This window comes from Hevea brasiliensis, chromosome 3 (assembly GCF_030052815.1).
Source record: "Hevea brasiliensis isolate MT/VB/25A 57/8 chromosome 3, ASM3005281v1, whole genome shotgun sequence".
NCBI lineage: Eukaryota > Viridiplantae > Streptophyta > Magnoliopsida > Malpighiales > Euphorbiaceae > Hevea > Hevea brasiliensis.
Genome location: NC_079495.1, coordinates 104015399 through 104040124, shown reverse-complemented (window position 1 = coordinate 104040124; position 24726 = coordinate 104015399). Strand labels below are relative to the sequence as shown.

Sequence of the window (24726 nt, the reverse complement as noted above, 5' to 3'; positions counted from 1 at the left end):
TCAAGGAAATTGAATTAAAACTGTTCGGTTTACTTCCAGGTTAAATCAGATTTTTTTTATTTAAAAAAAATAAAATAATTTGGACCATTTGAACTGGATTGAATCAAATTGGAACCGAAACCTTGGAGGGTTTAAGGACCGATTCAAGTTTACTAAAAATTAGCGGTTCAGGGCCAGTTCAAACCAGAATCGGTCCGGTGGCCGGGTCTAATTGAAGGAATAGCATATCCAAGTTACATCTTACAACCGTTAAAAGAGGACTGTAGGTGGACCTAGAATAACTTGAGATGAAGGTAAACCTGGATTGAATAATTTTCTATTCAACTTCTGGATCTAGAATGCTGTGAACTTTTTCCTCCTTTACCAATATTGGCAACATCAACTTTATAGCATCTGTTTTTCATGGGAATTGACCGGTCAGGGTATTTATACGCATAGAAATTTAACAGCTGCTGAACCAACTTTTGTTACATTGAATGTATTATATCGACTTCAGAAGATGAATCTTCTACGCTTCAGACACCAAGTATAGTTTAGTAAACTGTCCATCCTATAGTTTATAAGAAAAAGCAATGTCAATTTTACAAGTTTATAAGAAAAACGAATATATGTTTTCAATCAATGAACGAAAACAAGAAAGTAGAATGCACTGGCATTCATTATCTCCTGACATGGAGTTCGTTTGGCTGTGCTAACGTAAATTGGTTGGATTTGCACAGGGTATGCGACATCAGAGTGGTACTTGAGCTTATTTTCTGATCAGTTCAAATGATTTACTTTCTCAGTGCCTACAATGAACATTTTTTATTTAAAGCAACCAAAATTTTATTAATGAAAATGGAGATAGGGCAATTGCAGAGATCCAAACTAAAACCATATCAATAGGCGTTGCTCAATATACCCTCCCCTACGGACACACTGCCAAAGACCCAAACAAAAGGAGCAGAGATAACAATTAGAAGAAAGCTACAAGATCATTCAATTTATGGAGCCCCAGCATTACTAGTGCATCATTCAGTTGTCAGGTGCTGTTGCAAGGTAGGCACGAAACTCGGCAACTAGCTTGTCATGAGGGGGCAAGTTTTCTTTAATTGCAGGAACACCTGAAAACTCCAGCATCCATCCAGATAAAATTGGAAATACTTCTTTATCTATCACTTCAAAACCAAGTATTTCTTCTGTTACAGGGACCAAGTTGACAAGCCAACCCATTGCAATATCAAGAAATCCAATCCTTTCCCCACCAAAGAATCTCTTTCCTTTTAGTTCTTCCTCTAAGAACTTTAGGTTCTCAGTGGCCTGAACAGAAGCTTCTTCTCGCTCCTTCCCTTCCTTGGTTAATATTGCCCATAGTGATGATATGACCTGAAATCGAAAAAATAAGCGTTCACTAAGGTTATGGTGGTTATATCATATATAAAAGCTGCTTGTGGAAAATTTACCTTGTCATCGCCAAATTTCGCCCAGAAGCGAGCAGCGGCTCTCTTGTGAGGATCTTCAGGCAGTAAGGGATTCTGCTTCCATGTCTCATCAATGTATTCAAGAATTATACATGACTCTACAACAGGTAGTCCATTGTGCACAAGCACTGGAACCTTTTTGTATACGGGGTTGTATTGAAGAAGTAAAGGGCTCTTATTGGTAAGGTCTTCCTCTACTGATTCATATTGGATGCCCTTAAGCTTCAATGCCCAGACAATCCTTAAACCAAATGGGCTTGACCATGTGTTGAAAAGCTTCACTTCTTCTACCATTATGTTATGCTGCTATGCATGTTTTGGATGCTGCCCGTAGGCATATATATATATATATATATATATATTCATAAAAATACAGTTACACAATTAAAAAATTGTTTGTTTGTTAAGGTTTATTTATTATGTAGGCCTTAATAATTCATATACATTTTTTTTTACAATTAATTTTAATCAGACTTGAACTTAAGACCTCACAATTTTAGAAACGAGACTCGTTATAATTAAACTAAAGCTCATTGGAGCTTTTTTTGTAATATACAAACAAAATAACATGTTATAAACACGTAAATTAATATGTGAAAGAAAGAATAACAATTTGATTAAATGAGAATGATTAATTTTACTAAGGTCAGTTATATTCTACTATTTATGTTAGTTAACATTTAGTCAATCACCGGTTTAATTTTTAAGAATCTCTCTTTTTTTATCATTAAATATAAAATTGATTAAAAATAACAAATATAAACTCTTTTAGTGATATAATATAGTTAAAATAAGCATAATTTGTGTGAAAAAATTATTGAACCCTTATTTCATTATAATTTTAATGAATTTCAATTAATATTTCTAAAATGTAAAATCTCTTTAAAATCTTTTAGTTTTCTTTGATCAACTCATTCATGCTTTATTCTATATTATGATCTTTTATATCATAAAATTAGTCAAATTTATTATAACATTAACAATACAAATAGTTTTGTGTTATTAAATAAATATTCATCCTTATTTATTATATAATAATATTAAAAAAAAAAAGGTTATATGAGTTACAATATGTATCATGGGTAAGTAATTTCCGTAAAAGAAAGTATAAATTGAGTTAACCATCTACGAGACTTGCCATAATTAGAAGATGAAAGGGCTTTCACTATTATTGGAAACAATGAAAGTGCTCCAAATTTTAGTATATTTATATTTATAATAATAGATATTTTAATATAAGGTTTTAGATATCAAATTTAAATTTCTAAATAATTTTAAGAACATATTATCTAATAGAATATACATTTAAATCAATAATTTTAAAATATTTTAAATAATTTTAAATTTTAACTATTAAAAATGTAGCTATTATTATTATTATTATTATTATTATTATTATTATTATTATTATATACTGAATTGCATTTTTACCCATTTCTTCCTATATTTATCATACTTTTTACAATCTATAATCTCAATTCATTCCATAGAGAGAAACAAAGAGAAAGGATGAAAATTTTCAATGATTATAATATCTATTGAAAAGAGAATACATTTCCTTTTCTTAAGAGAAATTTTAACTAAGATCAATTCAATTTTAATTTTGCAAAAAATAAGAAAAAAATTTGCCATTTCAGTGAGGACAGTGACTGTATTTTTACTTGGGGATATTAGTGGAAAAAATACTTTTCCCACATTAGGTTTTGGACATATATGAAAAAGTGAAAATAAGAGAATCCTAATGATATATTAAACAAAATTTCATGATCTTTTTTAGATTGAAGAAAAAAAAAAGCACTCTTAGAATTAGATTGACAAATGGAGCACATGTGAAACCATGCACTCTGCCCAATGCATTGCAAGGAAACAATTGCAACAAATATGATGTGAGAGTGAGATAAATTTCTACCCATTTATTATTATTATTATTATTATTATTGCATTTCTATCCATTTCTTCATATTTTCATCATACTTTTCACAATCTATAATCTCAATTAATTTCATAGAGAGAAGTATGAAAATTTTCAATTGTTATATTATTTGGTAAAAAGAGAATGTATTTCCTTTTCTTAGGAGAAATTTGAACTAAGTTCAATTAAATTTTAACTTTGTCAGAAATGAGGAAAAATTTGCTATTTTATTGTGGATAGAAATTATTCTTTTACTGAGGATATATATTAATGGAATAAATGTATTACCTACTTTAGATTTTGGACATATATCAAAAAGTGAAAGTCAGAGAATCCTAATGATATATTATTCAAAATTTCATGATTTATTTTTGGATTGAAGAGAACAAGAAAATTTAGAATTAGATTGACAAATGGAACACATGTGAAATGATACACTCTGCCCCGTCCATTACAAAGGAAAAAAAAAATGAAATGTGAGAATGAGATACCCATTTCTGCCCATTTATTATTATTATTATTATTATTATTATTATTATTATTATTATTATTATTATTATTATTATTATTATTATTATTATTATTATTATTATTATTATTATGTGGAATTGCATTTCTACCCATTTCTTCCTATTTTTATCATATTTTTCACAATCTATAATCTCAATTAATTTTATGGAGAAACAAAGAGAAGGATGAAAATTTTCATTTTTATATTATTAGGTGAAAAGAGAATGCATTTCTTTATCTTAATAGAAATTTCAATTAAGATCAATTGAATTTTGATTTTGTAAAAAAAACAAAAAAAAAATTGCCAATTAAGTGAGGACAGAGATTGTATTTTTAGTTGGGGATATTAGTAGGATAAATATTTTCCCCACTTTAAATTTTGGACATATATGAAAATGTGAAAGTGAGAGAATCTTAATGATGTATTAACAAAATTTCATGATTTCTTTTTAGATTAAGACGACTAGAAAACTTAAAATTAGATTGACAAATGGAGTGCATGTAAAATCATGCACTCTGCCCCAAGCATTGCAAAAAAAAAAAAGAATTTAACAAATATGATGTGAGAATGAGATACCATTTCTGCCCATTTATTATTATTATTATTATTATTATTATTATTATTATTATTATTATTATTATTGAATTGCATTTCCACCCATTTCTTACTATATTTATCATTTTTTTCACAATTTTTAATCTTAATTAATTCTGTAGAGAGAAACAGAGAGAATGATGAAAATTTTCAATTATTGTATTGTCTGGTGAAAAGAGAATACATTTCCTTTTTTTAATAGAATTTTTAACTAAGATTAATTGAATTTTAATTTAGTAAAAAATAAGTAAAAAATTTGTCATTTCAGTAAGGATAATGATTTTATTTTTACTTGGGGATATTAGTGGAATAAATATTTTCCTCACATTAGATTTTGGACATATATAAAAAAGTGAAAGTAAGAGAATCCCAATGATATATTAAACAAAATTTCATTATTTTTTTTTTAGATTGAAGACAACAAGAATGCTTAGAATTAGATTGACAAATGGAGCACATGTGAAATGATGCACCCTGCCCAATGCATTGCAAGGAAACAAATGTAACAAATATGATGAGAAAATGAGATACCCATTTCTACTTATTATTATTATTATTGCATTTCTACCAATTTCTTCCTATCTTTATCATAATTTTCACTATCTAAAATTTCAATTAATTTCACTAAGAGAAATAGAGAAGGAAGAAAATTTTCAATTATTACGTTATTGGGGAAAAGATAATGCATTTCCTTTTCTTAATAGAAATTTCAATTAAGATGAATTGAATTTTAATTTTGCAAAAAATAAGAAAAAATTTGTCATTTCAGTGAGGATAGTGATTGTATTTTTACTTGGAAATGTTGATGGAATAAATATTTTCTCCACTTTAGAATTTGGTCATATATGAAAAAGTAAAAGTGATAGAATATTAATGATGTATTAACAAAATTTCATGATTTTTTTTAGATTAAAACAACTAGAAAATTTAGAATTAGATTGACAAATGGAGAGCATGTGAAATCGTGCACTCTCCCCAATGCATTGCAAGGAAGCAATTGTAACAAGTATGATGTGAGAATGAGATGCCATTTTTACCCATTATTTATTATTATTATTACTACGACTATTGCATTTCTAGCCATTTCTTCCTATCTTCATTTTACTTGTCTCAATCTGTAATTTCAATAAATTCCGTATAGAGAAACATGAAAATTTTCAATTATATTATCCGGTGAAAAGAGAATTCATTTTCTTTTCTTAGGAGAAATTTTAACTAAGATCAATTGAATTTTAACTTTGTAAAATTTAAGAAAAAATTTACATTTTGGTGTGGATAGAAATGGGATTTTCACTTGACGATATTAAGGAAATAAGTATGTTTCCCACTTTAGATTTTGGACATATATGAAAAAGTGGAAGTGAGAGAATCCTAAGGATGTATTAATCAAAATTACATGAATTTTTTTTTTAAGATCTAAAAGAACAACAAAACTTAGAATGAAATTGACAAATGGAGCACATGTAAAATGATGCACTCTGCCCTATGCATTGTTGGAAAACAAATGTAACAAATATGATGTGATAATAAGATATGTATTTTTACCAAATTATTATTATTATTATTATTTTATAAGCAAAATTTTATTAGTAATGAAATGAAGGGAAAATGTAGCTTGATCATCAATAGGTTTTCCCGAAATACCTGACTTAGACAGTAGCATAATAAGTAAAAATATCTAAAGAAAATGGTACAAAACATCGAAATAAAAATTGTTGCTGTTGCTGTTGCTGTTGCTGTTGCTATGGGTATTTAGTATGCTTTAGCCTCATGCATGTATGCCAGTTTGTATATCATGCATGTACAGAATGGAAGATTTCAATTTGGAGATTCAATAATAGGGATGAGTTCATGAAAATGGAAGCAAAGAATTAACTATATTTTTTTTATTAACAATATGTAAAGAAGCTTGAAAAAAAATGAAAGAGATGCATAATGTCAACTCTTTAAGATCAGGAATAAGGTTTAGTTAGTTGACTTGAATTAATTGCATATTTTTTGTGGTTGAAGATCTTCAACAATGCAGTGCGTCAACAACTGCAATATGGGTGCCAAAAGGTTGATGTTAGAAGGTTAATATGAATCTGAATTTTTTCCTCTGATGAACTTTACCTTATGCTGAAATGTCCAACTAATGAATAGGGTAGTTATATCTGAACTCTAAATATTTTGGACTGAGGAACTAATATTATATCAAGAAACATTCAATTTAAAAACTTAAACTTATAAGTGAGATTTCTAAAAATAGTTTTATATCTCTATTACTAATTACAGTTTGGTAAACTGTTCATCCTATAGTTTATAAAGAAAAAAGGCTATTTCAATTTCACAAGTTCCACATAATTTTGACGAAAACTCTTAAGGTGGCATTTTGCACCATCACAGCATGAGCCAAACATTATGAATTGGAAAGAGAATTTATCATTTTAGAAAAATTTCCTTGGAGAATCTGGATTCTAGCATGAGACAAACGTAAGAATTTTGGAAGAATTGATAATTTCAAAGATGAACTTGGTTCTGGAGGCTTATAGAATTGCAAATGCTTTTGGCTAGGTACTTGATGCTAAATAATGAAAAAACATATTATCATGTCATTATCAATTTCCAAGTGGTGAAAGTTGCTGGAGATCGTCATTCTGGAGTTTTTGTATTTTCAGTTGTATTGCTTAATTGTGTTTAGTGAATGTCTTGCATATGCCTTTCAATTTTGTAAACTTCTCTTTCTTTAATAATTTGTAGCCTTGCATATTGCACTTGAATGCTAGCAGTCAAGGACCCGCTAAAAAACGACCATGTATTGAATGTCAATATATAACAGAAATACCGTGAAACGACAATATGTTTCTTGATAAATGAACGAGAACAAGAAAGTAGATTGCATTGGCATTGATTATCTCATGACGTGGAGTTCGTTTGGCTGTGCTAGCATAAAGCACAAGGTTGCAAAGTTTAGCCAAAGACATCATGGTGGCACTTGAGCTTATTTTCGGATGAGTTCAAATGATTTAATTACTTTGTCAATGCCTACGATGAACAGTTTCATTTGTCAAGTGCTGCTGCGAGGTAGGTGCGAAACCTGGCAACCATCTTGTCATGAAGAGGCAAGTTTTCTTTAATTGCAGGAACACTTGAAAACTCTAGCATCCATTCTGATAAAAATGGAAATCCTGCTTTATCTATCACTTTAAAACCAAGTATCTCTTCCACTACAAGGACCAGGTTGGCAAGCCAACCCAGTGCAATGTCAACAAATCCAATCTCTTCTCCACCAAAGAATCTCTTTCCTTTTAGTTCTTCCTCTAAGAATTTCAGGTTCTCAGTGGCCTGAACTAAAGCTTCTTCTCGCTCCTTTCCTTGCTTGGTTAATATTGGCCACAGTGACGACATGGCCTGAAATTGAAAAGATAAGTAGTGTTCACTAATTAAGTTTATGGTTATATCATATATAAGAGCTGCTGCTCCTGGAAAATTTACCTTGTCATCGCCAAATTTTGCCCAGAATCGAGCAGTGGCTCTCTTGTGAGGATCTTCCGGCAGTAAGGGATTCTGCTTCCATGTCTCATCAATGTATTCAAGAATTCTAAGTGACTCTACAATAGGTCGTCCATTATGCACAAGCACTGGAATCTTTTTGTAGACGGGGTTGTATTGAAGAAGTAAAGGGCTTTTATTGGTAAGGTCTTCATCTATTGATTCATATAGGATGCCCTTAAGCTCCAATGCCCAGACAATCCTTAAACCAAATGGGCTTGACCATGTCTTGAAAAGCTTCACTTCTTCTGCCATTATGTTGTGCCACCATTCAATTATTTTGGACAGCCCATAGCTGAGCATTTCTATTCTGTATATAGACATGGACTTCAAGTCCAGAAAGATCTCCATTCAGCATGTTTTGCTTGGAAGTTTATTACTAGGAAAAGAGAGAAGAAATTTATTTATTATCAGGATGAATCTTAAAATAATAAATCAGTCGGCTGGCCGTGCTTTTTTCCTTTATAATTATTCATTTGTTGCTTTGGGTATTTAATATGCTTTAGCCTCATTTATATCAGTATACGCATCACCCATGTACTGCAGAATGGAATATTCCATGAGATGAGTTTATCAAAGTAGAAACAAACAATTAAAAATATTTCCATGATTATTAAAAGGAAATTCTTAGGTCATTCATCAATAAAATCATAAATAAACATATGACTTAATTTTTAATTATTTTTTCTTATTTATATAATTATAAATACATATAAATAATGGATAATAATTTATTTAGCTTTTATATTTAATATAAAACTTTCCTTGTAAATCCTCGTCAGAATTGATGTAAGCAAAGCCATCAAATTATATTCTTGTATTGTTATGCATCCAGCAAATTTGATAATGAAATTAAAAAAAAAAAAAAAAAAAAAAAAAAAAAAAAAAACTAATAGAAGGATGATTTTATTTTAAGCGAGTTAAGTTTAATACATTTTATTAGGTGAAATTTTCTGATTAACCGAGTATACTTTATTTTATTTAATTTGTTTTGTATACTCTAATAATAATAATAATAATAATAATAATAATAATAATAATTTATTATAAACTTTTAAATGATGGGAAAGACAGGTTTTATTTTTAACATTATTATTTAATTTACAAAATTGTGCATAACAATATACGAACAAAGAAAAATTATATAAAAAAATTTATGTATTTATTAAAAAAACTTAAAATTATAAATTTATATATTAAATATAAAATTTTTTAATAAATCTAACTTTCTCTCATATTTATTTATAATTTTATTGATATATTATATTTTCATTAATTTAAATTTATAATAACACATTTTTAATTCTACATAAAAAATTTACTATAAAAATTTATTGTTGTAATATTTTTTTTTTTTACAAAATAATCTTCTTTATTTCGACCTAACAAATATAGTTTTAATGCACAAAAAAATTACCATTAACTTTAAACTGTCCAGAAATATTAGAATATAAATAAATTATTTTTTTATTTAAAAAATATTAACTTATATATAATATTAATTTATTATTTTACCTCTTAAATAGTATTTTTAACATATTCGTAATTTTAAAAACATAACATTAATTATATCATAATTTTTATTATATTATATTAAATAATTATAATAATATTGTATGCTAAAAATTAGATTATTTATAACATATTTTTTAAAAAATGTAACAGAATTAAAGATACTATAATATCTATTATAAATAGTAGTTTATAAATCAATAAATATTTTTAATAGGATTAAATAAATTAATATTAAATTTAATAATATAGTTTAATAGTTAAATTTAAAGCCCATGTATTATATATACATATATTTGAATTCACTTTGATAATAATGATTTTTTTTTTAAAAAGAAAATTTCAAAATAAAATAAAAGAATGCTTAATTAAATACCATTAACCTTAATAAGTAAATTATTATAAATTTTTTTAGTAAATTAAAACAACAATTCTTTTAATAATTATAACCTTTAAGAGCCAACAATCACAATATGTTCGAATGAAGTATAAAAAAGGTTTTTAAAATAAAGTCAGGTAAAATAATGAAAGTTAGGCTATCATAACTTCTCTAGCCAACCAATTTGCAAGTTGAAAACATTGGAGGTTTTACAAGTTTTAACATTATTGATATATTTTTTTATAAGCAGACCTTTATTAATAAAAAGAAAGATGAACAATGATGGGCACCAACTAAGCCAGAGTACCATGGTACCCATAGGATTAACCCAAAAAATAAAAAACACTCAACAAAGTAGAACACCAGCAGCAAAAATAAAAACTATCACACAATAGCTGAAAAAGGTGACAGAAATAAAACAAAAGAGACAGGAATCTGTATGGATAATTAAACAGTACATAAGATCCAACCCCAGAAAAGGACTCTAATGCACAATTAAGAACTTTCATCCCATCCTATTTTGGGTGCATGCTTGGCCTTGAATCAATTAGAATGGCAACTTTGAAGAAAAGCACTATATGTGGACATTAGCGCATCTCTGGGCGGCCAGTTTTCTTTGATCACAGGAGAGTCTGAGAAAACTTTCATCCATCTCACCAACAATGGAAACTTCTCTCCATCAATCACTTTGATTCCAACCAGCTCCTCCAATACACTTACAGTTATAGCAAGCCAACCAGATGCAATATCTACTAGTCCTATATTTTCCCCACCAAAGAATTTCTTTCCTCTTAGCTCTTCTTCTAAAAATTTCAAGTTCTCCCAGGCCTCAGTTATAGCTACCTCTTGCTCTTTACCTTTCTTGATAAAAGCATACCATATTGATGGCAGAACCTGTACTAAAAAACAGCAAATGATTAAGAGCTCTATTAAAACTAATTTAAAGCTAAAACTAATTTTAAGTGCAATTAATTACCTTATCATCACCAAAGTTTGCCCAGAAGTTTGACATGGCTTTCTCATAAGGATCAGCAGGCAATATAGGATTTTGCTTCCAAGTTTCTTCTATGTATTGAAGAATGATTAGAGATTCTACAATTGGCTTTCCATTATGTATCAGCACTGGAACTTTCTTGTAAATTGGATTATGTTGGAGAAGTAAAGTACTCTTGTTGAAGAGATCTTCTTCAATGAACTCATATTGGATGCCCTTCAGCTTTAGTGCCCAAACAACCCTCAACCCAATGGGACTTGACCCTGAGTTTATTAGCTTCACCTCTTCTGCCATGATCTGTTGATATGCAATGATCATATGATAATTAGCTCATGTATATATGCACAATTTTCATTGGGGAAAATTGTAATAGTGCCAATATAATTATCATTATTCTCAAATAAAACCATTATATATTTCCATTTTTTCATGTTGACCCTTATATATATGTACACTACTTGTAGTTTGGCCTTGAATAGAAGTTTAATTATGTGAAAATTAGCTCTTGCCTTTGGATGTTTCAGGCATCACAAGTTTTAGTTCTGGAGGATTTACATGTAAAAAAGTTTAAAAAAATATATATAGTGAAAACTAGGAAAAGTATAGAAAAAGAAAGTTGAGAAATCTAAAATGCAGGGGTATATTCAGAATTCTAGTGAAATAGTTGATGTTGATATCATGCAAGGCCCATATGGAGACAATTTCTACATCATAGATGACGAAATGATAAGACAATATTATTGTGGTCCAAAATTTTATTTTATTTTAATTTTTATCCTTTTTTAATTATTTTTTATTTCAAATTGCTCCTTCAATTATATATTATAAAATTATAGTAATAGTCCAATAGCCTACATATTTTTCGGACTAAGAAGTTAACCCCATCAATGAAGGGCTGAGCCCAAGGCCTAATTCACCCACACACAACTAATAAGTTCAGAATTGAAGATAAACACATATAAATAGTTAAATCAAAGTATTTATTAAAAATAAACACATATAAATAGTTAAATCAAAGTATGTATTAAATGCTTAATATAAATTAACTATTATCAACTATTAATTATGAGTTATAAGTTGCATTCAACAATTAAATTAAACAAACCCCATTCATACAAATTAATCTAAAATTCCAAATATGATGAGTTTACTTCCTTTTTTATTATTTGGGGATGTTCTGTTTCAATTCCAATACATTTCTTTCTACTTAAGAATCAGATTTTAATTATAATTTTGTTTTAGTTATAAGCAATTTCGATATGTTTCCAATTATAGTTTTAATTTTAATTTTGGTTCTAATTTTAATTTAATCTCAATTTTTACATCTAAAATTTTTATTTTAAAATAATAAAAACAATCTTTAACTTTCTAACATCAAAACGGCAATAAAAACAAACAATAATACTAATATTAAAATAATATTATAAATATGAAGAATGAATTATATAGTATTTAATAAAAATATAATATTATTTTTTCATATATTTCTTAATTATAGAATACGTAACTAAAAGAGACATAAAACTTAAGAACTAAAAAATATTTTATATAGCTAATATATGATTCAATTAGGATTATAAAATAATTTAATGCATTTATAATTAAAATTATTAGAAAAATAAAAGATAATATTAAGTTATATACCCTTATAATTTAAGATAAATTATATATATATATTGAAATTATAAAATTATATTAAAAAAACATAAAAATATATTTATAAAATTGGTTTTTTCAATTTGATTTTCATTTTTATGTGATTTTAATTTAATTCTTGATGATCAATTAAAATTAAATTAAATTAATAAATATAAATTTGATTCAGTACGATTGATAGGGTTTCATTTAATTATTTTGAAAATTAAAAATCCATATGCAACTCTATTTATTAGTCAATGCTTGACTTTAGAAATTTGTATTCTTAATTATATAAGCTGTATATAAGCTTCCTTTCTGCATTAAATGATGACACAATATTATTGTGGTCCAAATATTTTATATGAATATCAAATTATAATGTCAATTATTAATGTGGTCCAAATTCTTTTCTCAAGAAAATGTGGTCCAAATTTTTATTGAATTGTTTTTATTTCATATTGTGTGGTTTAAAATATTTGTACAATAATTAAAAATAATTAAATCAGTATAAATTATAATAAAATATTCTTTAATTTTATTAAATTATAGTAAAAAAGAAGTGATAAGATGTATTTTAAAAAATTATAGAAATAATTATTATATTTAATAAAAATAAGAATAAAATTAGAAAAAAAATAAATTAATTAATACTCTTAATGTTCTAATACTGCAAATAATTTTTTATAACATAATTTGGAAAAGTGAACTGAGGAATTATATTATAAAATTATATAGTAATAGTCAAACATCCCAGATATTTTTGGACTAAGAAGCAAACCCATCAATGAAGGGCTCAGCCCAAGGCCTGATCCATTCACAACACTAAAAAGTCCAGAACTCTTGAATAACAAATGTTAACAAACATGTCAATAAATGCTAGCAATTAGCAAACATGTGATTCTCATATAAATTTATATATTTTTAAAATTATGCCATTTTTACTTTTGTTATTATGCTTATTCGTTTTTTTTTCATATAAATTTAGTTAATCTAAAAATCCAAGTATGATCTATCTAAAAAAAAAATCCAGGTATGATGATGTACTACATCAACTCTATTGCTTGCTAGATAAAAGCTCATAATAAATCAATCCTCATCGTCATCTGAATGTTGGAGGATATCACATGTCACTTTAAAGATTCCGAATATATCATAAGATTGAAATGAAACTTAATAACAACCACATATAATTCAATAGATTCTAAATTTTTGAGTAAAGAAATTCTTATCTAAATCAATTTTATTATGGACTCATAAAATAAATATATGAGATTCATATATTTAATAGATAAATTTCATCTTATATATTTTATATTTTGAATCCATAGTAAACCGGATTTAGGTTAGAAAAATTCTTCTAGGAGCAGAGATATTTTCACTCTATGAAAATATTCCTTTTCAATCCTCTTCTTCTCCTCTCCTTTTACTGCTATTACTACTATTACATTTGTGCATATTTTGAGCGTGTATAGATATAGAAAAATTTTTACTTAATTAGAGTCAATTTATTATGAATTCAAGATATAAAGAGATATGATTTATGTATTTAATAAGTTGATTCATGAGTTTATAATAAATCAAATTTAAATAAAAAAAATCTCTTTATGCACGCATGTGTATATATACATATATATAAATCATACGAGGAGGAAAGGGTAAAAGGTATGCGAAGTGCATTGAATGATGATTCAAAAGAATCAGAAGTGAGAAAAAGAAAGGTGGTGAAGTCTCTTTATAGCATTTATCACACGAGGAGGACGAAGATATCTTGGCCTTTGCTAGCTTTTTTTCTTGTTGCTTTCGCAACCTCATGTTTTTCCTCTCTAACCCCAAAAGGTACCCTCTGTGGCTTTGCATCTTATTCATGTGACGACCTTATCTTTTTCATTTTTTTTTTCTAGATTTTGTTCTCTAAATATCATTTTTCTCGATTATGGTTCTCGTTTTTAGGCCACCAGTTGCCTAGAAGAAACTTTAGAATGTAGGCTTCATCAATGGTTAAAATTTAAAATCTATTTGTTACGCATACGATGATTGTATAAAATAATTTTTCATAAATATGCATGACAAACACTGAGAGAGAATTCATTCATATACACACATATTAAACTAACCAATTAAGAGCATCTTACATTCAAGGAAGAATTCAAATATTGTTTGTTTCGTCTCAATTTTTTTTTTTTTTTTTTGTGTATGTTAAGATATTTTTAATATCTATTTTATAATTCACATAAGACTAATCTTTTTAAAATTCATAGCTACTTCTTTAAATAATTCTCCAGTGATCGAACTTGAGTTTTTCTCTTAATAACGTAGTGAGTTTAACTTATTAGTGATTGATTGGGAATTAATTGTAATTTACATAAATTATCTATAACTTCTTCTTAATGGTTGGTAATTTCTGTCTAGCCCTTCAAGACGCCAACCTAATTTGAATATGACTGGTAATAATTAGATGTTGAATGATATCTAAAATTAAAGTGTAAAGCTATTTATATGATGTGATTTAAAATTAATATGTGTAGATTGAACTCAAATTAATTATACAAATTAATCTACAATTTGAGATAACCTAACTCAAGTATGAATATGCTTGACCTGTTTACCACCTCTTATTTTTCTCAATGAATAAGATTTAATTATACAAATTTATGGTTTCAAATAACTTTCACATTAAGTTCCTTCCTCTATAAATGGATCATAGACTTTATATTAGAGAGATTTTGATTAAATACGACAGTGAATGTGTCATTATGATAAGTAAAACTTCAACTTCCAACTGTTAATAGAATGTTAAGGGAAATTAATTAATGGGTTAGTTATGAACTTTTGGCAATAATTTTCAAATAAGTTAAATCTTCATCACTTAATTGCCTTTGACTTTTGCACATTCATTCACCTCCACCTATGACCCGACCTATGACCAGATGACTCCGTGATTGAACCGATAACTTGTTCTATTTAATTTTTTTTTTTAATTTGAAAATTTTAACAATATCAATATAATTGATATTTTAAAATTTAAATCTATATTTAAGTCAATAAATAGAATTTTTTTAGCTATTATTCTTTTATTATAATAAAGGAATTGTAATTACAAACCAAGAAAATAAAGGAGAATTGAATTGAACTATTTAACCTGAATCTGCTAAAATTATGATTCAACGGGTACTCCTAATTAACTGAAACATAGACAAAAAATTGAAAATTATATTTGATTAATTTATGGATTATTTTCATATTTTTTTTTACAGTGGATTTAGATATCTGATTAATATTTTTTCAGGTTACTACTTAAATTACTATTACAAAATTTTAGATCAATTTACAAATCATTTTATATCAAATTATTAATTTCTTTTAAATTTATTTATATAATTTTAAAAAGATTTTAAGCTAATTATGTCAATTTCATATTAATTCATACAAATTATCTTGTTGAATTTTAATTAAATTCTTAATTTTATGAATTATTTAAGTTTAAAATATTTTATGTAAATTAATATGAATTAGAATATATTTGGATGGCACAGATTAAATTTATTAAATTTTGCTACCTTTATTTGGCGATTAAAAATTTAGTTCTTAATGTATCTATTTTTAATTTAAATTTCACTAATTGCACTAAAAAATAGTGCTCACTCTCTCATAGAAATTGAGTCCTTCCTATTATATAGGAAGTGAGTCTCACATGATTATGAGAGAAGGTGTATGTGTACCGGGTGCACCTAATAATTCCTCATCTCTTAGACCGTTTCACTGCTATATTTTTTATTTATAAGAAAAAAAAATAGTTAGTGTCTATCTCGTATAATAAAAAAATATTGGATATTTCGAACCAAAGTCTCATTTTATTTAAAAGCTTTCAATTGAAAAAAGAGACAAATTTATAACATACGCAAAACACAGCGGCTAATCACATACATGAGTTGTTTAAGGCTAGTCACGCACGCTTGCTCATTCTTGGCAATATATGAACAGAAACTACTTGCTGTCCAGGTGGCGGCTCAACCACCCAAACTCTTGCTGGTGTAGCCATCACATCCACCACCACAATTTTTTCTCCATTGCCACAAACCACGCAAACTCTTCCTCTCCCAGCAGCTATCTGCTCTGCCATTTTAAGCTCAGGCAACTCAATCACCTTCTTCCAACAATCCCTTTCACTATCATATTCACTCAAAGCTCCCTTCACCTCATCCACTACATATATCACCTCTTCATCCATCGGCACTGCCGGTCCATTCCATCCCGCAAGCATTCCCTTGGGCATATTCTCCCACAAGTTTGCGTCAACATTATAAACGCAACCATCTTTTACTGCATTACCTTTAACGTTAACCATGTAAAGCTTCCCTTTACAGCCTACTGCCTCTATCGCTTCCCTACTGAATCTACCATCTTTTAGTGGTGCCATTTTCCCATCTCCAATTTTCTTTCTTTTGTTTGGTGTCCCATCTTTCCATTGACCTAGCCACATCTCCACTGTAGTGCGACGCAACCCCGCTTGCTAAGTAAATTGTGCCACCAACAGAGCCGGTGGCGCACCAGCGGCGTGGGATGGTAAATGGAGGACCAAAGAACCAGTAGTTGGATTCTGGGTGGAAGAGTAATGGCATAGAAAGTGCAGGGACAAAACGGCAAGTGGTGCCAGCCATAAGTACAAGATGATTTGAGACTGTTAGAGATTGGATTGAAAGGTTTCTTGACAAGAAAGAAGGATGTCGATGGAGGAGATGAAGTGGGGGGTCTTTTGGAGGACTAGGGAGTGATTGCCATTTTGAAGAAAAGGGGTCTAGTGACAAAAACTGAATCGAATTGATTGCATCAACTTGGTCGACTTTTCTATTTGGTGGTGGAGAGACGAGGACGTAAAGGGAAAAGAAGGGAGGGAAAGAGTGAGAGTAAAGGAGTCGCCGCCATGCGTGGCAAACGGAGAAAAGAAGGGCAGGAGAAAGAAAAGAAAGGCAGATCTGGGCAAGGTGGTTGGGTAGGCCAGGCAATAGGAGTTCATTCTCGATATCATCAATGGAGTCTTCCTTGGTTTCTTTGCTAGGTTTTGGGATGGTTTCCATGGGAGAGAAAGAAATTAAGAGAAAGCAAAAGAGATAATTGAGAGAGACGAATTAATGGGGAATTGAAGAAGAGGGTTGTAGGCTTTTATCGTCCTCAAGTTCACGCATGCTGGACCATTTATTGTGAATATATATTTGGCCTAATTTTAGCAGCAATGGAAAAGTGACTGATGAAGCTAACACTACGTTTGGGAAGGGAGGAAAGTAAGAGGGGGAAGAAAATGTGGTGGGAAAATAAGTTTATTTTTTATTTTTTTTTATTTGAATTGGGTAAAAAATAGAGAAAGGGTGAAAATATTAGAGAAAAAGTAAAAATATTTTGTCCTTTTATTTTTTTTCTCTAAAATAAAAGGAAAATAAGAAAAAAATATTTATAAGTATAAATATAATCTCATATTTAATAATTTTTTTAAAATTTAAAGATAAAATTATAATTTTATTATTTATAAAATAATTTTTCTCTAATATTTTTCCAATTTTCCTCCATCGATTCAAACAGGGAAGAAAATGTCTGTATTTTTCTTGGAAGATAAAATTTGTAGTTTTTTCTTTTGTTTTCTAGCAAGGAGAAAACTGTTTGCTGACGGCGGCATAAAGCAATTATAAGATGGGTTTAGATTTATTTATTTTATTTATTTATTCAATAAATATATAATTATTAAATTATTTTAAAAAAAAAAAAAACATAAATTCATTCATAAACAGGAAGTACTCATCACTTTTATATATCAGACATAAAATTTATTAATAATTATTTTTTAAAATTCTTTTGAATATTAAAAATAATATAAATGATATTAAACTTTTTTATTTAATAATTTTAACAAAAAATATAAACCATTCACATAGCAATTGATCATTTGTTTAATTTGGACGATATAAATATCTTTGATTGTTTTTTCAATAACTTATTGCATATGAAGTAAATAAAGATAAAAGAAAATTAAATAAGCTCAATTTCTATAAAATAAAATAGATCTAAAAATAAATTCTCAAAATTTTTTTTAATATAGCATAAATTTGTGAGTTATTAAAAAAATAAAAATATAAAAAATAAAAAAAAAGCAGAGTTAATAATAAAAAGCAGCAAAAATAAGGAAGAAGCAAAGATGTGGAGGAGGAAATGAGAAAATAGATTAATTATTAAAGTATAAATTAAAAAATTATAACTAATCATATTGATCAATGAAATCCATATATGGTAATTATCTTTGATTTTTTTTTTATATCATTTATTTATGATTGGAAACTGTCTTCTCTTTATCCACCACACTTACATATATCAAAGAAAATCCAACACGTCGCATGAGAATTTATGGAGTTGGTACCTTGAATAAGCAAATTGATTTTATCTATAAGTGTTTTTTGGTATTTAAATCGGAGGATTAAAATTATTTTTTATAAAAAAAAATATATAATTTTATATGTTTTTTAAAAAAAGTAATTTATAAAAAATTTATTTTATTATTTTAATATTTTTATAATTAAAATTTATTAAATTTAATTTTAACTTATTTTTTGATACTCTATCACTTTTATATTTAAAAAAAATATTGCTCTCAACTACAATTTTAATTGTAATGTCAAACCGATAATCTCTCTATAATTTTTCTTTGTCATGAGATCATATTAAAAATTTATTCTCTCTGGCATCAATTTAATATATATTCAAGATAAATAATTTAAATATTAAAAAGAGTTAAATTATGATTAATAAAAAAAAGGAAGAACTCCCATAACCTATTAAATTGTGTTGATGATATTATTAAATAAAATTTAATTTTTGAACAAATCTATGAAATTGTACTTTCCTTGCAGTTCTTTAATTTAATCCCCCATAAGAAAAGCTTATATTTAATCAAATTTAAAGAAGTTTAAGTTTTTTTTTATTTTTTAAATCATATATTACTAAGAATGGCAAGGGGTCGGATTTTTGCGAATACCCGATCCAATCGAACCCTAATAAGACGGATTTAAATAGTATATAATTGGATTTGGAATGAGTTCGGATCGAATTCGAGTTTTATATGTTGGGTATATAAATATTTAATTAAATATAAAAAATATATATTTTTAATAATATTTATAAATTTTTATGTATTTTATTTTATATATAATAAATTTAAAATATTTTATAAAATTATTAAATTTTTAAAATATAAATTATTAATAAAAATAATTTTTTATATAAATTATTAATTAAATATATAAAATTAAATAAATTCAGATATTTTTCGAATAATAACAATCGGGTTGGAAATATATTAAGATAATTAATAATAAATTTTAATAAAATTTAAGATAAATTTAAATTTTAAAAATATTAATTAAATTTAAATTTTAATAGAATAATTTTCACGAATACTCTATCGGTCGTTATCCCTCAATATTACTATTATGTTCAAGTCGTATTTATTGCATTTAAATTGAAAAGGTAACCGTTGGCCAGCAAAACCCAAAGTTTTTTTTTTTAATTATTATTTTATGAACATTGACGTTGTCTTTAGCATGCGTTCCTAAGTTTCCTGCCGGTCTATTTCGACCTTTTCGCCCTTTCGCGCTGTCCTTTTGTTGAGCCTCTTGGAATTCGTACCCAACCGAATTTTAAGTTAATCGAATTTTTAATTATTTTAAATATATTAATTAAATCAAATCTAAAAAATATTATTATTTATAACTGAATTAATTGAAAAAATTATAATATATAATTTATATTATTAATTAATTATTAATAAAAATAATTTCAATATTTTTATTTATAAAAATAATAAATATATTTATTATTAGTAAAATAATAATTACAAATTAAATATTATTAATAAAATTATAAAAATAATATTTATAAATAATATATTATTAATAAAAATATAATTAATATAAAATCAATTATTTTGATTAATTTGATTACAAAATTGAAGGTAGTTAAATGGACAATTGAAAATTAAAAATTTTTAAAATTATTAATTAAAAATTAAATAGAATCAAAATCATTCTTATTAAATTAAATTTTATCAATTTGATTTAGTAACTCAATTATAACCAAAGAATGCACACTATAACAAGAAAATTAAACATATTTTTTAAAAATAAAATTCTTAAACTCAATTAGCTATGAATTCAAAATACAATTAAATTTATATAAAAAAATAAATAATTTATATATTATAATGAATTATGTATAAATAATTCTTGAATTAATTGCAATTTTATATAGGAAGTTTCGAATTGATATCCTTATTTTAAGTTGAATATGTATTTATCTCATCACTAAACTTTACGAGTTCTAATCAATGAGTTTTAGTCAATGATTTAGTAGTAGTCTTCAAAATTACAAGTTTCCCAACAATATGAGCAACGAATTAGACAAATTCATTTTCTTTATATTTTATGTAATAGAAGGATTGGAGGAGCGAATACTTAAACTTAAGTCTATTAGGTAAGTATTGTGTTTTCAGTTACTAAATCAAATTAATTAATTAATACTCTTAATGTTCTAATACTGCAAATAATTTTTTATAACATAATTTTGAAAACTGAACCAGAACTCATGGTTAACAAATGTTAACAAACATGTCAACAAATGCTAGCAATTAGCAAACATGTGATTCTCAACATGACAATCCCAATTCAATATGGGTTCATGATAAAAGAAAAATACATGCTTTAAATTTATATATATTTTAAAATTATGCCATTTTTACTTTTGTTATTATGCTTATTTCGTTTTTATTCATATAAATTTAATTAATCTAAAAATCCAAGTATGATCTATCTAAAAAAAAAAAATCCAGGTTTGATGATGTACTACATCAACTCTATTGCTTGCTAGATACAAGCTCATAATAAATCAATCCTCATCGTCATCTGAATGTTGGAGGATATCACATATCGCTTTAAAGATTCCGAATATATCATGAGATTGAAATGAAACTTAATAACAACCACATATAATTCAATAGATTCTAAATTTCTAGGCATGAAAATTTTTATCTAAACCGAATTTATTATGGACCTATAAAATAAATATATAGAATTCACATATTTAATAGGTGAATTTTATTCTATATATTTTATATTTTGAATCTATAATAAATCGGGTTTAGGTTAGAAAAATCCTTATAGGAGCATAGATGTTTTCACTCTATGAAAATATTCCTTTTCAATCCTCTTCTTCCTCTCTCCTTCTATTGCTGTTACTACCATTAAATTTATGTGTATTTTGAGCGTGTATATATATATATAAATTATTACTTAATTAGAATTAATTTATTATGAATTCAAGATACAAAGATATATGATTTATGTATTTAATAAATTGATTCATAAATTTATAATAAATTGAGTGTAAGTAAAAAAAAAAAAAAAAACTCTTTGCGCGTGTGCGTGCGGGTCTATATATAAATATCGTACGAGGAGGAGAGGGTAAAAGGTATGCGAAGTGCATTGAATGATGATTCAAAAGAATCAGAAGTGAGAAAAAGAAAGGTGGTGAAGTCTCTTTATAGCATTTATCTGTCACGACCCAACCTATGGGCCGGACCGGCACTAGGACCCGGGCCTGTCATGACCCAACCTATGGGCCGGACCGGCACTAGGACCTAGGCCAGCCTAAAGCCCCCGAGGCCCGTAGTAAGCCTAACTGTTCATTAACCCAACTCTAAGGCCCATTAGGCCCAAATTCAAGAAAACAAACGGACAGAGTCCGGCCATAAAATGGACTTTCCAACGGGGAGTTTTCGACTCACCCGACCTGTAAACACAATAAACCATCCATTGGGGAGCTCAGCTCACCCTCCACATACTCATCAACATAATAATAAATGGGAGCTCAGCTCCCTCATCCAATCCATCAAAACAGACTTAAAATATTAAGTTTACAGGTCCAACATGAATATAATATTACAGACCAAATTCAAATAATTACTGCTAACACATGCGGAAATTCTAGGAGTAAATAAAATTACACAAATATCGATAAACAACCTGCGAAGTATAAAAGCAGGTTAACCCAGAATAAATATCCTCCTGTGGCCTGTAAAAATTTTTGAACAGGAGTGAGCGTTCGACTCAGAGAGTAAAATATCAATTTTAACCATAATCTCTATAACTATCTGTAACTAATGCACCCTGTAGAGTGAAATGCAACATCAACATCATATTCACATCATAGCATCAAAAAGGTAATTTGGAGCACTCACACACCCTGTAGCATCAATCATAATATATTGGGAGCCGATCCCTATCTGACTCTCTTAAATCCAACTGGTGCCGTGAAGAACTCAAGCGGACTTTCGCTTAATAAACCAAATCGAGGGTCCCAGAAGAACTCAAGCCGTGACTACCCTCGAAGGAACGGGTCCCCGAAGAACTCAAGCCGTGACTACCCGTCCTATCCATAGTCCACACCACATCACACGCACGCCAACGCACGCTGCCGCTCCAAATTACAACAACAACACTCATGTCACATTAACGATTATGAATGCAACATAATTCGTGCCTAGAGTTTAACTACATAAATATATGCATATAAGTGATGCATGGCATCTTGAACATATAATAATATCGAAATTACAATTAAAATTAATATTTTACTCACAACTTGACGACAAATTACTGTGGCGGCTGGGCGGAGGAAGAAGGTTGTCCCGGCTCACCTGATAATTACATTACATCTATTTAATAAATTTGACTCAATACAAACAAAGAAAAATATCAAGTACGTCCTAAGTCGTGCGTTTAAAATCCGCAGAGTCTCCCTATACCTAGGACCTACCCAACTCGCAAAAGGGCTAAAAACGCACTTCTATATTCACAATCCATATATCAACAGTTCAATCATATCACACAGCCCCTCCTCAAATCAATCATCCATCACAATACTCAAAATTTCAATTTAGTCCTTATTATTGATCATTTTTTCAAAATCGCCCAAACAAGCTCTAAAAATTATAAAACTTTGCCCATGGTCCTTAGCAATATTACTAAGCTATTGCAAAAAGAATCGTAATTTTCTAAGCTACCACGAATATTTTATGGATTTTTAATCCTATTTAAGCACTAGAAAATTACGTAAAAACTAGGTTCGGGTTTACCTTTGCCGATTCCGACTTGAGGACGCGCTGGGCGTCGACAATGGGGCTAGCCAAAACCTCGGCCCAATTCGTAGACTTTTCCAGAACGGTCATGCGGCCGAATTTCACAGATCCGGACAACTGTCGAATTTCCGCGAATTGAGGATACCTACACGAAGCCCAATAATAATATATAAAAAATCAGGGGTGTTACATTCTTCCCCCCTTACAGAAAATTCGTCCTCGAATTTTTTTTACACAAGGCAGAATAAAGTACATGATTATACATTGAACAAGTAAGGGTACTTGCTACGCATGTCCCGTTCTGACTCCCAGGTGCACTCTTCCACCGATTGACTCCTCCACAAAACCTTAACCATAGGGATCTGTTTGGATCTTAGCTGTCTCACTTGGTAGTCCACTATGGCTACAGGCTGCTCTTCAAATGTCAAATTTTCTTTTAGCTCTATCACATCCGGCTGCAGTACATGAGAAGGATCGGGAATGTATTTCCTGAGCATGGAGATGTGAAACACGGGATGAACGTGAGAAAGGTTGGGTGGTAGCTCCAACCGGTAGGCAACTGCTCCAATTCTATCCGTAACCTCAAAAGGTCCGATATACCGAGGTGCCAACTTGCCCTTCTTTCCGAATCTCATGACTCCCTTCATTGGAGATACCTTCAGGAATACATAGTCGCCCACTGCAAACTCCACATCCCTCCGTCTGAGTGCATAACTCTTACGCCTCTTGAAAAGTTTTGATCGTTCCCTGATTAAGGGAACCATCTCTGAAGTGTACTGCACCAGGTCTACATCATGCACCCTTGCTTCCCCCATTTATGTCCAACACAGAGGGGACCTACACTTTCTTCCATATAATGCCTCATAGGGTGCCATCCCTATCTTTGGAGTGATAATCGTTGTTGTAGGCAAACTCCACCAAAGCTATTGCTCATCCCATTGACCTCCAAAATCCAAAACACTCATGCGAAGCATGTCTTCGATGTTTGGATTGTCCTTTCTGATCGTCCGTCTGTTCGAGGG

General features: G+C 28.3%; 4 protein-coding genes across 4 annotated transcripts; all 4 read right to left on the bottom strand.

Moving 5' to 3' along the window:
* Positions 1 to 982: 982 nt before the first annotated feature.
* Positions 983 to 1797, bottom strand: LOC131178550 (probable glutathione S-transferase). Its single transcript, XM_058143504.1, has 2 exons — positions 1443 to 1797; positions 983 to 1365 (listed from the first exon to the last, which is right to left on the bottom strand). The coding sequence occupies exons 1-2, from the start codon at positions 1752 to 1754 to the stop codon at positions 1015 to 1017; spliced, it is 663 nt and encodes a 220-aa protein (XP_057999487.1). The 5' UTR covers positions 1755 to 1797; the 3' UTR covers positions 983 to 1014.
* Positions 1798 to 7298: 5501 nt separating this feature from the next.
* On the bottom strand, positions 7299 to 8448 carry LOC131178549 (glutathione transferase GST 23-like). The gene is made up of 2 exons (XM_058143503.1): positions 7952 to 8448; positions 7299 to 7867 (listed from the first exon to the last, which is right to left on the bottom strand). The coding sequence occupies exons 1-2, from the start codon at positions 8357 to 8359 to the stop codon at positions 7517 to 7519; spliced, it is 759 nt and encodes a 252-aa protein (XP_057999486.1). The 5' UTR covers positions 8360 to 8448; the 3' UTR covers positions 7299 to 7516.
* A 1686-nt stretch (positions 8449 to 10134) lies between these two features.
* Positions 10135 to 11246, bottom strand: LOC131178742 (probable glutathione S-transferase). The gene is made up of 2 exons (XM_058144379.1): positions 10876 to 11246; positions 10135 to 10793 (listed from the first exon to the last, which is right to left on the bottom strand). Exons 1-2 carry the CDS (start codon positions 11209 to 11211, stop codon positions 10443 to 10445), a joined length of 687 nt encoding a protein of 228 aa, XP_058000362.1. The 5' UTR covers positions 11212 to 11246; the 3' UTR covers positions 10135 to 10442.
* Positions 11247 to 16362: 5116 nt separating this feature from the next.
* LOC110647395 (F-box/kelch-repeat protein SKIP25) lies at positions 16363 to 17775 on the bottom strand. Its single transcript, XM_021801206.2, is given in 2 exon segments — positions 16363 to 16973; positions 16975 to 17775. Coding segments are annotated over 2 exon segments (1131 nt in total). The 5' UTR covers positions 17607 to 17775; the 3' UTR covers positions 16363 to 16474.
* Positions 17776 to 24726: the final 6951 nt, after the last annotated feature.